This window comes from Peromyscus leucopus, chromosome 8a (genome assembly GCF_004664715.2).
Source record: "Peromyscus leucopus breed LL Stock chromosome 8a, UCI_PerLeu_2.1, whole genome shotgun sequence".
NCBI classification, from domain to species: Eukaryota; Metazoa; Chordata; class Mammalia; order Rodentia; family Cricetidae; genus Peromyscus; species Peromyscus leucopus.
Genome location: NC_051085.1, coordinates 42705442 through 42720590, shown reverse-complemented (window position 1 = coordinate 42720590; position 15149 = coordinate 42705442). Strand labels below are relative to the sequence as shown.

At 45.1% G+C, this 15149-nt stretch overlaps 1 protein-coding gene across 3 annotated transcripts in view; it reads left to right on the top strand.

The window, feature by feature from the left end:
• Rmnd1 (required for meiotic nuclear division 1 homolog) overlaps positions 1-2855 on the top strand; it is a 31085-nt gene extending 28230 nt beyond the window's left edge. For all 3 annotated transcript variants that reach the window (XM_028890202.2, XM_028890201.2, XM_037200451.1), the window contains exons 11-12: positions 1953-2069; positions 2409-2855. In XM_028890202.2, the coding sequence (XP_028746035.1) occupies positions 1953-2069; positions 2409-2441 (150 nt within the window). In that variant the 3' untranslated portion in view covers positions 2442-2855. The remainder of the gene's footprint in view (positions 1-1952; positions 2070-2408) is intronic.
• The last annotated feature ends 12294 nt before the right edge of the window (positions 2856-15149 follow it).

Here is a 15149-nt window from a genome sequence, read left to right as displayed (position 1 = left end):
TGTAAGCAGCCTGACATGAATACCAGGGAAGGCCTAAGTTGTCCTTTGCAGGAGCAATAAGCACTCTTACTACTGCTGAGACCTCTCTGGTCCCCAGGAGACTTAACACTGCACAGATTATTTTGGGTTTTTGTTTTGTTTTGTTCATTGTGAGCAATTTTTGGGGGAGAACGTGTTCTGTTCTGTGGTCACAGCTGAAATGGAGGTCTGTCCACAGTTTGAAGAGAAGCAAGCTTAAGGATGGACACATTAGAGGTCAAGATGAAGCAGTCAGTAGACAGATCAAACAACGTGCCCCAGACATTTCCAGTTAGAAACTACAAGGTGGGCCTACCATCCGGGAAGTTGTGTGTGCTGTCCCTCACTAGTAAAGCAGTTGAATGCTGTATAGAAGGACCCTGAGTATGACATATGTTTCAGTCCACACCTATACTCCAGCCCATCCTGGCCAAACCTGCACCAACTGTGTCCCCCAACTTTACAGCTTTCAGAGGAATGTAAAGTACTAAACAGGTGTGTAACTACCTAGTCCTAGTACTCTTGCCCAGGTTTTAAAATCAGATTCTCTTTTGTGTGACACCCATCCACACTCCCACGCCAACCAGTTTGTCCAAAGTGTCATAGCCCAGAGCCTCTGCCAGTTCGGCTAGTAGTGGTGCCATCTAGTGGTGAGTTTCAGGTTACACGCACTATGCATTTCAGGAGAAAGGTACCTTTGCTCACTTCAGCTCACATAGTAGAACTCCAATCTTGGGGATTAGCATGGCCCCTGTGCCAAGTAGTCCGTGCCACGTGCTTAATAAAGTTTCCAGTTCCCCTACAAAATGCTAGAAAACCCTATTTTTTAAACTTCCATCAGGGGTTGGAAAGTTGGCTCAGCAATTAAGAGCACTCACACTGGCTGCTCTTACATAGTACCTGGGTTCAATTTCCAGCACCCAACATGCCAGCTCACAAATGTCTGTAACTCCAGTTCCAGGGAATCCAACACCTTCACACAGATAGACATGCAGGCGAAACACCAATGCACAAAAATAAAAATTTTTTTTTTTTTAAGAAAAGGTTTAGGGCTGGAGAGATGGCTCAGCAGTTAAATGCATTGGCTACTCTTCCAGAGGACCCAGGTTCAAATCCCAGCACCCACACGGTAGCTCAGAAGACACCATCACACAGACATACACATAAGCAAAACAGCAATGCACACAAAATGAAAAAAAAAAAGTAAAAAAGCCGGGCGCTGGTGGCATATGCCTTTAATCCCAGCACTCGGGAAGCAGAGGCAGGTGGATCTCTGCGATTTCGAGGCCAGCCTGGTCTACAGAACAAGATCTAGGACAGGCACCAAAACTACACAGAGAAACTCTGTCTTAAAAAAAAAGAAAGAGAAAGAAAGAAAAGGTTTAAAAGCTCCATCAGTCTTACAAGGATCAGTATGCCAAAAAGAAAAAAAAGTTGAAACTGCAATACAAAAGGACCAGGGACTATAACTAATTTGGTGGTGTTTGCCTATCAAGCATGAAACCCTAAGTTCAGTCCCCAGAACTGCATAGAGAGATGTGGTGATTTGTAGAACACCAGAACTCGGAGGTGGAAGACTACAGGCCACACTAGGTTACAGAATAGCTAAGGGCTGAAGAGATGGCTTTGGTGGTTTGAGTGCTTTCTGAATTAGTACCAGAGTTAAGGTCCCAGCACCCATGTAGTTCACAAATGCTTAACATGAGCCCAAGTGGTTCTTGATCCTTCTGGCCCCCCACAGGCACCTGCACACATGTACGTTCAGAAACACACACAGTAAGCAAAACTGTGCTGCCATTTTGTAGATGGAGTCACTAACCACCGCTTGCTAATAGCTAGTTGTCTTTGAGGACTGAACAGCAAGAATTTGATAAACTATATCTAAATTTGTGTTCTTTAAAAATAAATGCATGATGCTGAAATTTTTCTTGCAGGTCATGAATGAAAAACTTCAACACTGCATGGAACTAACAGACCTAATGCGGAATCACCTGAATGAGAAGAGGGCACTCCGCCTGGAGTGGATGATCGTCATCCTCATCACCATCGAGGTCAGCAGCTGAGTTCTAGTCCGGAGACACAGTCTCAAATAACTAGTTAAGATGCACTGACTAAAGAGCCATTCACTAGTTTAGCTGTGAATTTATCACACACAGCCTAAGATCAGATCACCTGCCATGTGAGAAAGGCAGTGCTTCTTCCAGGGACACTTCTCATCACAGCAGTCTTGGAAGTCACCTTAGCTGCTGTGGTGGTGAGTTCTGTCAACTTGACATCAGGTAGAACCACCAGGGATTTGTGAGCCTCAGAAAAACCCTTCTTTTCTTAGGGAATGAAATTCAGGTGTTTCAGCACGAAATTAGTAACTCTAACTTCTTTATTCTCCTAAGGTAATGTTTGAGCTGGGAAGAGTGTTTTTCTGATCTTGTGAAAATGAGAAGAACATTACTGGAAGAGATAATTCAAGTTCTGCAACTGAAAAAAAATCAGCATTCACTTCTGGTGAATTCTTCACAATAGGTATTTAATGCTTTAAATCAACTGTCAGTGGGCATGGGACACACACCTGTAATCCCAGAACTCTGAAAGCTGAAGCAGGCAGATGCCTTCCAGCCTTGCACTGCACAGGAAACCCAGCTGAGGGGAGCTGACTGTGGTGTTGCACACCAGTCTCAACACTTGGAAAGCAGAGGCAGAGGACTGCCCCAAGTTTGAAGCCAACTGTAACACAGCAGGACTCTGTCTCAAAACAAATCATAATGACCTTTTGTTTTGTTGTCCAAATAAAAACTATGAATATGATGTTTGGGTCAACATCCTGAAAGTTCAAAAGGAAACTGTTTCATCAGTTTTAGTGGCCTAATTTGACTGTTCATAGGCACACTGCATCTCAACAATCAGCCCTTTGTCCTATAACATCAAGAAAGCCAATCTTCCTACAGACACACTTTATTATGTGCATGACTCAATGCACTACCCACACCACAAACACATAAAATTAAAAAAAAAAAAAAACTTGGAAGATGCTTACCTTCATGGCCTTTTCAGCATGCTCTAGTCTACCAAGATCACAATTTTCACACGTGTGCTCACCCAGTATTACTTTGGACTAGAATGGAATGTTCATTTGTTCCTTGGTTAACTGTGTACCCAGACAACACAAGTTCACTGGTACTTGCTGATGCAATGTCTGTTACTACTGCCGAGTACCTGGGCTTTCTTTCGGGCACACTGCAGAGATGTAGGAGCTGTGTCCAGCTGAGATCCCTGTCTGTACCCAAGGGTACTCCAAGTTTTCCAAGGAGCAGGTAGCATGGAGAGTTCATAAACCTGCTGTCATGAGCCTGCCATGACTTCACAAACAGTAGCATCTCAGCCACACTAGTTGGTCTGCTTCTTAAACCACATGAAAGGACAAACTGGTTAGTATAGCCTTTTTGAGCCAAGGCCATTAAGATTACTACCTCTGTTAAGAGACGCCATGTCGGGGCTGGAGAGATGGCTCAGAGGTTGAGAGCACTGACTGCTCTTCCAGAGGTCCTGAGTTCAATTCCCAGCAATCACATGGTGGCTCACAACCATCTATCATGAAATCTGATGCCCTCTTCTGGCATGCAGAACATTGTATACATACATAATAAATAAATACATCTTAAAAAACCAAATTCCAGTGGATGACAAGTGCAATTTCAATACACTAGTAAAACTATGTTGCCTGATAGCTCTGAAAAAATTATGTCACACAAAACAAAACAAAACCAGTTTCTTCACAAATATTTATTGGATAAAGTTTTATGGGGAAAATGTAATACAAAAGCAGTAGCCAAAGAAAGGAATAATGCAGATTGAATAGTTCTCCTGTATTTCCAATGGATCATGGTGGACACTTACTAAGGTATTCCATTCCGTAGTCATGCCTTGCCCCGGTGTTTCACTTGGTAACCACACAGCATTGTATACCTACTCCAGTGGCCACTCTTCGTCCAGTTCAGCAGTATTCCGAATTCTTACATATTACTCTGAACTCCAAGATACCATGGCGCAGCTAAGAGCCGCCCCTGCTCTGCAAAGCTTACTGGCACTGAAGGCAGGAGGAAACCAAAAGTCATCTGCTTTAGGGACAGGAACTCAAAGTTGACTGCAGACTTAGATGTCACCGTTGAATTTTAAAACAACTTGGAACAGAAGAGATTTAAAACTTTTAACTTTGCTTCCATACAAGAGACTTGGTATTTGCTTATACAGTAACCATGTTTTTAATATTGGGCTGGCTGGTGTTTATCAACTAAAGGCTTCTAGCGGGCACAAACTAAGAAAAATTAGCCAAGTGCTCCCATTCAGATCTACCACTCCTGCCCCAGGGCTGATCTTGAACTAAAGCCATGTGTGTTGGGTTCTGGTCACCCAGAGCTTTACTTCTAGGCACACAAGACAATCAGGCACCTGATGGCTTCCATTTAAGCTTGTTAGAATCCTCTAACAATCCCTTTGTGACCCTCTTTGCATAGCATGACCCACCATCCTGGGTCTTCCTGAAAGTGAACGTTTCCCAGAGCAGCTACTTTCTGACCGAGAGTGTGCAAATTTGGCAAGAACTGACCCACCCATCTTCAGACCTCTTAGGCACTGATGCTGGGTGGAAAGCTACCTTTCATCTCACAGCTGGGCTGCAGTGCTATGGAGCCCCAACTGCTGCCTCTTCTGCCACCAGGGGCTGTTGTCACAAAAACATCAGCCAGAGGAAGTACAGATTCTTCTCAGTTTACTGTGGTGCTCAAAACCACCACCACCCCCCAAAAAAGCTGCAAGTGGAAAATATGAATGAAATGCATTTAATTTATCTCACCTGCCAAACACCAGAGTTCCCAACAGTGCCAGTTAGCGGATGTTACCACCAACTGGGAGCTGCAGCTCACTCAGGAGAATCAGACTAGAGCGCATCTGCATCCTCAAGGAGACTTTGAAAGTCAAAACATCGATTGTGGGGCTGAGGATAAGGCAGTGCAGAGTGCTTGCTTAGTACAAGCAACAGCACCACCTCAAACAGCCCTGTCCTAATGCCTGGAATCTCTGCACTTAGATGGAGGCAGATGCTCAAGTCATTCTGTCTACTTCGTAAGTTGAAGACAAGCTTGAGCTACAGAAGAGTCAGAAAACAAGACAAACAACTAAGCTGAAAACGTGGCAATTTTCCTTATAAATTTCATCATTTAAAACCCTTGAGTCAGCCAGGCAGTGGTGGCGCAAGCCTTTAATCCCAGCACTCGGGAGGCAGAGCCAGGTGGATCTCTGTGAGTTCCAGGCCAGCCTGGGCTACAGTGAGTTCCAGTAAAGGTGCCAAAGCTACACGGAGAAACGTCTCAAGAAAAAAAAAAAAAAAAAACCTGAGTCATTGCCAGGCTTAGTGACATACACCTTCAATCCCTGCACTCTGGAGGCAGAGGCAGTTGGATCTGTTTGAGGCCAGCCTGGTCTACACAGTGAGTTCCAGGACAGCCAAAGCTACATAGTGACACCCCGTCTTGAAAAAATAACAAAATCCTGAGTCAAATGGGACTTGAATAACTAGAATAGTACTTTAGTGGGGCATGGTGGTCCACACTATAATCCCAGCACTTGGGAAGTGGGGATAGTTCAAGATTATCCTAGGCTACAAAGTAAACTCTAGGCCAGCCTGGGCCATCAGACCCTGTCTCAAAGGGGGGTGGGGGTCCCACAGGGGCCTAAAGAGATGCCTCAGCAGTTAAGAGCACTTGCTGCAAGTTCCCAGCACCTGCAAATCAGTTCAGAACCATCCACAACTCCAGTTCTGATTTGGGGCACCAGGCACACTTGTGGTACACATATATGTAGCTAGAGTTTTCCTGCCTTGCCCACAGTCAGGACAAATCTCTGTCACCCGCCAAACCCACAGCTGCTCAGACCCAACCAAGTAACACAGAGACTCATATTGCTTACAAACTGAATGGCCGTGGCAGGCTTCTTGCTATCTGTTCTTATATCTTAAATTCATCCATTTCTATAAATCTATACCTTGCCACATGGCTCGTGGCTTATGTCTTCACATGCTGCTTGTCATGGTGGCAGCTGGCAGTGCCTCCTCCCACCTTCCTGTTCTCTCTTCTCTTCTGTTAGTCCCTCCTATACTTCCTGCCTGGCCACTGGCCAATCGGTGTTTTATTTATTGGCCAATCAGAGCATTTGGCATACAGACCATCCCACAGCACATATATACATGCATGCAAGACTCTCATACACATACAGTTTAAATCTACAGGATTGGAAAAATAGCCCAGCAGTTAAAAAGCACTTGTTGCTCATGCAGAGGACCCAACTTCAAATCCAAACACCCAATGCTCTTCTGACCCTGAAGGGCACCATGCACACATGGTGCCCATACATACACACAAGCCACACATTCATGCACATAAATTAACCTGTTTGGTTGGCACCTCCAGCTCACTCCTGCTTGACACTGAAAGCCCCAGTCCTGTCTCTCTCCAAACTGTGACCTCTCACACAATCTCTGAACAAAGGGAAGGCACCAAAAAGCCGAGTTCTGCATTCTTGGCGGGTATTGGTAGCTTCTCCCCTGAAGTTGCCAGCAGCCCAAGTCCCACCCAAGCAGTCCAGCTTTTGACCATACTTGGGCACAAACCCAGCTTGTGGTGGACATGTCATCACCCCTGGCCTACAAGCAGTATAACCTCCCTGCTTTAGTATGTGCTTGTGACTTCTCCTGCCTCCATCTCTGGAGCTGGAGAACTCACCTGGAAGTTGCTTTGCTCAAATAAACCTGTTCTTTTAATTGGGGGGGGGGGGGGAAGGGCGGTTCAAGACAGGGTTTCTCTGTGTAGCTTTGGAACCTGTCCTGGATCTCACTCTGTAGACCAGGGTAGCCTAAAACTCAGAGATGCCTCTGCCTCCTGAGTGCTGGGATTAAAGGCGTGCAACACCACCCAGCTTCTTTATTTTTACTTTTTCAGTTCGGCTTGATCTGACTTATTGTGTCAGAAAAACCTATTATCGTGATCCAGAAAACCTATTATCTTGGTGCCAAAACCCTGGAGGAGTGGACAGGGTCCTCTGTCCACGTGTAGGGCCGCTCCTCTCCCTTTATCTTCCTCTTGGCCAGCAGCAATGGACTTTCAACTCTGGGTTAAGTCTCTAGGTTCAGAAAGATAATTTAAAAAAAATTTTTTTTGAACTCTTCAGTGTGTGGCAGTTTTTGTTTTTTCTTTTTTTAAGGTTTATTATGCAGTGTTCTGCCTGCATGTATGTCAGCATGCCAGAAGAGGGCACCAGATCTCATTTTAGATGGTTGTGAGCCACCATGTGGTCACTGGGAATTTTAACTCAGGACCTCTGGAAGGGCAGCCAGTGCTCTTAACCTCTGAGCCATCTCTCCAGCCTACATAAAGGTTTTATAAGCATTTAGTCCCAACACTTGAAAAGTGAAGCAGAGCTAACAGAAGCTCAATGAAGCGGGAGAGATGGATCCAGGGTTAACATTTGCTGCTCTTTGAGAGGACCCAGATTCAGTTCCTAGCACCCACAAGGCAGCTCACAAGTCTCTAGCTCCAGTTCCAGGGAATATGACACCCTCTTCTGGCCTCTGGGCACAAGTACACTCTGGGTGTACATACATACAAGGAAACATTTATACACACAATAAAAATAAATCTTTGTTTTAAAGTTAAAGGTTATAAGTTTGAGACTAGACTAAGGTAAATGAGACCACCCACCTCTCCCCCCTAAATTCAGTTCTAACTTGGATGTGTATCTCACTTTAGCCAAATTAAAGCACGTACTCTGAAATGGCTACAATTTTTATGACTCTATTTACATAAAATGCTGGAAAATTTAAAACTGCAGTACAGCCAACAGGGTTAGGGGTGGGAAGAGGGTAAACCTGTAACAGAGAAAACCAATGGAGACTTGATGTGATAGACCTGTCCTGAATCCTTGGCAGTGATACATATAGAGCTGAAATTAACAGGACTGCACATGGAAAGAAAATCAACTTTATTGTATGTATAATTTGAAGTTATTCACATAGAAGTCATCCATTTCAGAAGTGTATTAATGAACACCATCATTTACTGAGATTCTATGCTAGGTAAGAACCCTCTACATTGCACTAACTTATTTTACACAACCCTAATAAAAACAAAGGTTAAGAGATCACACAATGTGTTAGATGTAATACAACTCCAGACCAGATCTTTCCTGTGTCCCTGAGGTTGGGAGCTGTCACCACCATTCTATTGTATGTGGGGGATGGGGGGGATGCATGCATGCACGCGCATGCCACGTAACAGCATACGTGTAGAGGAGGTCAGAGACAACTTTGTGGGGCCAGTTATCTTTTCCCACCTTTACTTGGGCTCCAGGAACTGGACTCGGCCTGCTCAGCGGGCACCTTTACGTGCTGAGCCATCTGACCACCGCCGCCGCTTTATTGTGGCTGGCGTGGTGTGACGCACCAGTTACAACTCTGAGGTGGTCCTCCTGCCTGCACAGCACTTTACCTGCGAGTCACCTCCCAGCCCAAAGCCTATCTTCTCAACCACGATACACAGTACTGGCTCCGCTGTTCATCAGCATCAGCCACAGCTCCCCCCACAGCTCCTTTGTTCCATTCCCAGCTAACACAGGTAACACACACACACACAGGTAAGCGGAACACGACGTCACAGCAGCACCGTCCGGGAGGAATTCCACTGCGGTAAAAATGCTCTCTGCTCTCTGTGCTGGCACCTGTACCAGGTGTGACTTAGTTACTAGACTGGACCAAGCAGATCTAGAGAAATAGACATTCTAGAAGAACGAGTAATTTATGATGGCAACTTACCACCAATCAAAGAACAATTCAAGGTAGATGTCACCCAACTAAAACTACTTTTTGTACATTTCCTCTCCAAAGCTCCAGAGTCAGTTTCTATACCAACTTCATCTGTAGAGTGGAAACAAATGTATATTACATTATCTCATTGTGTCCCTCCCCACTGTACCTTTAAGAGCAGGCCAAAGATATTCTCTCTCTCTCTCTCTCTCTCTCTCTCTCTCTCTCTCTCTCTCACACACACACACACACACACACACACACACACACACACACACACACATCTACCCCTGTACCTAGATGCTTTCTACAACAATCACTTTTCCATGCAGTGCTAGTGAGAAAAATCATCAAGCCCATTAGCCTTAACCCTTCAACTACAAATCCACTGCACAAAGTGAGCACATAAGCACCAGCAGCTCACAATTACTCAAGCTTACAGTGGGGTAAAGGTTAAACAATAAAAACATATACAACAATGTAACCAACAGGTAGGGGTGTTTGTCCAGCACAGAGGAAGCCCTGGATTAGATCTCTAGCACACTATAAACTGGGAGTGGTGGTGGTGCACAACCTGTACCGCAGGCACCTGGGAGATGGAAGCAGGGTCAGCAGGTTCAAAGTTCAAGGTTATCTCTGGCAACCAATGCCTGCTCAGACCCCCAGAACCATATCACAATGGTCTAGTACATGGGAACAGGAACCACAAAGGTTGCAAGGTAAGACAGTTCATAACAGCAATCCCAATACTCCAGAACAAGGATAAGACCATACAGGAAGTCCCAGGCTAGCCTAGGCTACCAAGTGAGACCATCTCATTATAAAAGGGGGGGTGTGTGTTAAGCAAAATGTTTTAAGAAAAAAGCTTGTCATTCTCCACCTGTAATAGTACAAGTATAAAATAACCTATGTTGTCCTATCTATTATTTACACTAGTCTAGGATTTCCAATGGCATGTGGTCCACTCCTTTAATCTCAGCACATGGGAGGCAGAGACAGCAAGAGTTACATGATGAGACAGACACTGTCTCAAAAAAAGTTTCCATGAAAGGAAGGGAGGAAGGAAGGGAAGGAAGGAAGGAAGGGAAGGAAGGGAGGGAAGGGAAGGGAAGGAGGGAAGGAAGGGAAGGAAGGAAGGAAGGAAGAGAGAAGGAAGAAGGAAGGAAGGAAGGAAGCAAGGAAGCAAGCAAGCTGCACTCAGGAGGCAGAGGCAAGAGGATCTCTGTGAGTTCGAGGCCAGCCTGGTCTACAAATTGAGTTCCAGGAAAGGTGCAAAATTACACAGAGAAACCCTGTCTCAAAAAACCAAAATAATAATAATAATAATAATAATAATAATAATTTAATAATAATTTTAAAAAAGTTTCCATGAAAATTTCACAGCACATAAAGCTGGGATGGTAACCTAAATCATGTAATATAATCCCAGCTACCTGAGACTGGGGCTGTACATGCCAAGCTGAAGGCCAACCTGAGCAATTTAGCAAGACCCCATCTCAAAATGAAAAGTAAAAGGACTAGGGACTCAGTTCAGTGCACGCACACAGCACTAGATTCAATCCCCAGTACCAATAAATAATTTCACAGCATAAAATACTGTAGCTTTCTTCACATTTCATCTCTCTCTTCTAGACTGAGGGCACCTGCACATGATGGCACACCCAAACACACATACTGTGGTGTTGTTCCCCACAGCCTATTAATTCAATAGTTGGTCATACTGGTGGTGCTGTTGGGGAAAGTTTGGAATCCTTCAAGATAGATCTTGCTAAATAATCATGGGGACAGACTTTGAGTTTGCAGCCTCCCTCCCCTTCAGCTCTTTTCCCTGCTTCTATGTGAGGCTGAGATGCGACCTCTCAGCCTCCTGTTCTCCTCTTGTGGCCACACCTCTCCTGACATCAGGGACTCTACCTCGGGAACCATACACCAAAATAAACTTCCTAAGTGGGTTCTGGTCATGGTATCGTAGCACAGCAACAGGAAAGTAACTAACACATACACATATAATTAAAAATAAAGCCTTCTTTAGTATCTCCAGGGACAGGAGGGATGGCTCAGTGGTGCAAGGTCCCAGCACCCAATCCAATGCTGCCTTCTGGCCTACAGAAGCACGGGACACCCATGTACTGCACATAAACTCAGGCAAACACACATACACATAAATAACTGAAAAGGACTATGCAGAAGTCCTTTTAAAATACACACACACACACACACACACACACACACAGCTAAACATATCAGAGGCCTGCAAACTGTAAGACTAGACAACAGATCTACACAGTAACTTCCTTAAAAAAGATTAAAAAGCAATTACCAATTTTCTCATCAGCAAACAAATTATTCATGATAAAGGTCAGGGAAAATATTAGTTTTCAAAGACTGAATCAGGCCTTAGGCCAGATAATTCCTTAACTTCTCTGAGCCTCCTTTCACAGTTAAGGCTGAGCAGAGTAAGTAGATGCCCTTAGAGGAAAGAAAAACTGACTTAGTCAGTTACTCACAGATGGACTTTAGTGAGGTCTGATTCCATCCTAACTCCTCTAGGAACTGGAAAACCGCTCAACTGAGCCAGCTACCGACTGGCCAGTGAGGAAGAGAGATTACTTCCCGCCTATCGTCGGACTAGGTGACCTGTGCTGGCACTGCCTCTAGAAGGCAGTACAAGTGCCGGTGCACAGCTGCTCCTTCCTTCACCGTGGGGGACCGCTTGCTCTGGGGAAGCCATCCATGCCAGCCGTAAGGACACTTAGCAATCCAATGAAGAACTGGGGGCTGCGGCCAACACTACTGGCCGGCAGTGAACCACCCTGGAAGCTACAGTAACTTGACTGAAATTCCTGAAAGACCCTGACACAGGGCCTCTCAGCTCCACCACTGCCTGACACCTGTGACCCACAAAAACTATGTGACATACATACGGTCTTAATGGTGGGCTGGCTATAGCAGAAAGACAAAACCAGTGTTTCCTCATACTGTGAGCCCAACTTTGTTTGGGATTATGAAATAAATGTAAAACAGTTCAATCAATTTTACAGGTACATACACCTTTAACTCTGGCACTGGGAAAATAAAGGCAGGAGAATTCAAAATTCCAGGGAACATGGCATGGGCACATGAGAGCCTTCTTAAAAAGTAACCAAAAGGGGTGGAAAGATGGCTCAGGTAAGAGCATAAGCTGCTCTCGCAAAGGACAACTCAGTTCCCAGCACCCACAGCAAGTGGCTAAGTACTACCTAACTTCAGCTCCAGGGATGTGACCCCTCAGACTTCAGTGAGCACATACAAGCAACACACACTCAATTTAAAATGTGGCTCAGCAGGTCAGGGTCTGCTGTGCAAGCCTAAAGACTTGAGTTTGATCCCCAGAACCCATGTAAATGTGGAGGGACCCAAAGTATTCCTCTGACCTCCACTCTTGGGCTATAACACACACCCACATGCCTATGCACACGGCATTTTTAAAAGGCGTTCATTAGCATCAGTTAGTGAATTCTCACAGATTTGCATGTCCTTGACCACAGCAGCTCACTGAAGCACAGGAATTCATCTCTAGGGACTGTGATCTAAGTAACAACCAGTCATGAAAACTCTTATGATACAGCCAATGAAATAAATACGAGTCTTCAAAATAAATTGGGTTTTCATTCTGCTTTGTTTATGGGGTTTGCTGGGTTTGTTTTAAGATTGGGTCTCACTCTGTAACACTGACTGGCCTCAAACTCACAGCAATCCTGCTGCCTCAAGCTCCTGACAGCTGAGATTACAGGGACGTGACACAGTGGGCTAAAATACATCTTGTCTTACTTACACGTTAAGCTCATTATGTAACAGAGGGTATGAGGCAGGCATGCTGGCAAATGCCTTATAATCTTAGCACTCAGGAGGCGGAGGCAGATGGATCTGTGAGTTCAAGTCCAGCCTGGTCCACATGAGTTCTCCGCCATTCAGGACTATGGTAAGACCCTGTCTCAGAACACCAGAGGACATGGTATCACCACACACACTCTGAAGTCCAACATGTAAAAGCAGGCCATTGTCCTAATTTAACAAGTTACTCAACAGGACATCCTTCATAATATATAGTGAAAGAGCATTGGATTCTGATCACATTTATGACCAAGCTCTTCCTGTTAACTTTCTCACCAATGTTTAAAGGAAATTCCACCTTCAACCGGAGCACACACAGCTCACAACTTTCACTGAAACTATGGGGGTGAAAGGATAAGTTCAGAACTATTACTTTGTCCACTGTCAATGTCACATTGGAACTATCTTCTTCAAAACATACAAATAAATGCCTACTTTTATGGCTGTACCTCAGAACACAAACCAAATCTCTCATCAATACAAAACTTCACAGGATATTTACTCATGGGGGGGTGTGTGTGTGAATCCACTCAGATTGTCAGCACTGTTTTCTTTGAATTCCCAATTTGCTAGATTTATTTTCAAAGTCCCAAAACTAATCAGTAATAAAATTGACTACTTATTCAACGTGAACAGGTGTGTCTCTTCTGTGAATCAGAGGTGTGACAGGTGCCCTTAGCACTGCCCTGAGCTACACTAGCCCTTCTCTGCAAGGGCTGCTGTTTCTCCCAGCCTCTCCATACAAAGGCTGGATCCACTTACCACAAGCTGGGAGAAAGCAGAGCCCACACAGCCTCTAAAGCTACCTACCAACCCCTGATGGGGACCGAAAACCAAAATAAGCTGCACACTCCACACAAGTCGAGCAGGCCTGCCTGTGCCTTGAGAACTAGCAGCAAAACAGTCAGGCTCTAGTTTGAGCAGCAACTTCTAAGCACACTGGTGGCAGCAGCTTCTGAAGGCTCAAGGACACATGCCCTCACCAAATGCCTTAGGAACCATAGAGAGCTTACCACTGGTTTGTTCCTGCACAACTATACCAAGTCCTGGCAAACTATTCTTAAGACTCAAAGACAGGCGATATGTGGTGCACCCCTATAATCCTAGCATTGCAGGGGAAGAGGGATGATTGTGGTAAGGTCCAGGCAAGCCAAAAGCTGCGTAACTTTTGAGACTCTGTCTCAGAAAACACAAGGATGTTCTTTGATCAGTCCACCTTAACAGATGACTCCACAAGCACAATTTAAAAGAACGAAGAATCTAAGGATCTTAATCATGACTCTACACAACAAATCAGATGCATTTCAGCCACTTACTAAAAGGAAACAGACCCATCACTCCAATGAACCAGGCAAGCCGTGGCCCCATAGTGCCCTAGGTCAGGGTCAGAATTTGTTTGTGGAGGCAAACATGTAAGGACTCCACAAGTCGTTCATCTAGCTGATCAAAGTCTAAGAAAGTTCAAGGCAGGTATCCACGGGATCTATTATTCACTCTGGGGCCACACCAGCTACACAGACGCTTAGTTTGTCTTCAAAGAAATTAGTCATCAGTAGCTGTACACACAACTGGATTGCTAAATCAAAGTCAAGACTTCCAAGATAAACACTGCCAACGTGCCAGGCATTGTGCTAGGGGTCTGCCTCTGTGAAAACCAAGTGGGTCTGGCATCGAGGTCCTTACAGGTACTACTGTGCTATAAACTAGTGTGATCTGGAAACTGCTGCCTCCATTTACTTAGGAGCCAAGCTTAAAATCTAAGATATGTAAAACAAACCATTAACTCGAGTCTTCAAAAGGGATAAAATCGAACTTCCTTGACAGAACTCCTAGCAAAATGGCAACATAAGAAGTAAACTAAAAACCTTAAGAAGGCTCATCAGGGAATTCCAACTCCCCTACCATGTTACCATGTTTCAGGATCTCCCCGTTACAACTAACAGGATGGCAACTCTGAATCCACTCCACCAGATCCTCAGATGCCAAAAGCCAACCAGAGTGGTGTCCCGCACAAATACACACAACACCCTGCAGAGCGTCATAAACTAAAGCTCAACATAAGGGAACAAGCATCCCATCCCCATTCAATCCTAAAAACATCTTAGCCCACAGACGCCTATGTGAGGCAGCACCTCGACCTCGCCACACAGGACACACAGCGACATCTACTTCTGCACGACTTTCAGCCACCACCGGTGGCATCACCATCAGTGACTGACAGCAGCCCGCTCAAGTTCACATCTTAGGACGAAAAGCTAACACGGAGCAGTCCGGGTACCAAGGCAGAGCCAAGAGATGTCAGGCATCCCTTGACAGCAGGACGGGCATGCATCTCCCTGTGCACCCCGAAATGACCACCTGCATCTGCAGGACTGGTCCTACCTAAGCGCTCTGTAAACAAGGGGGTCGGGCC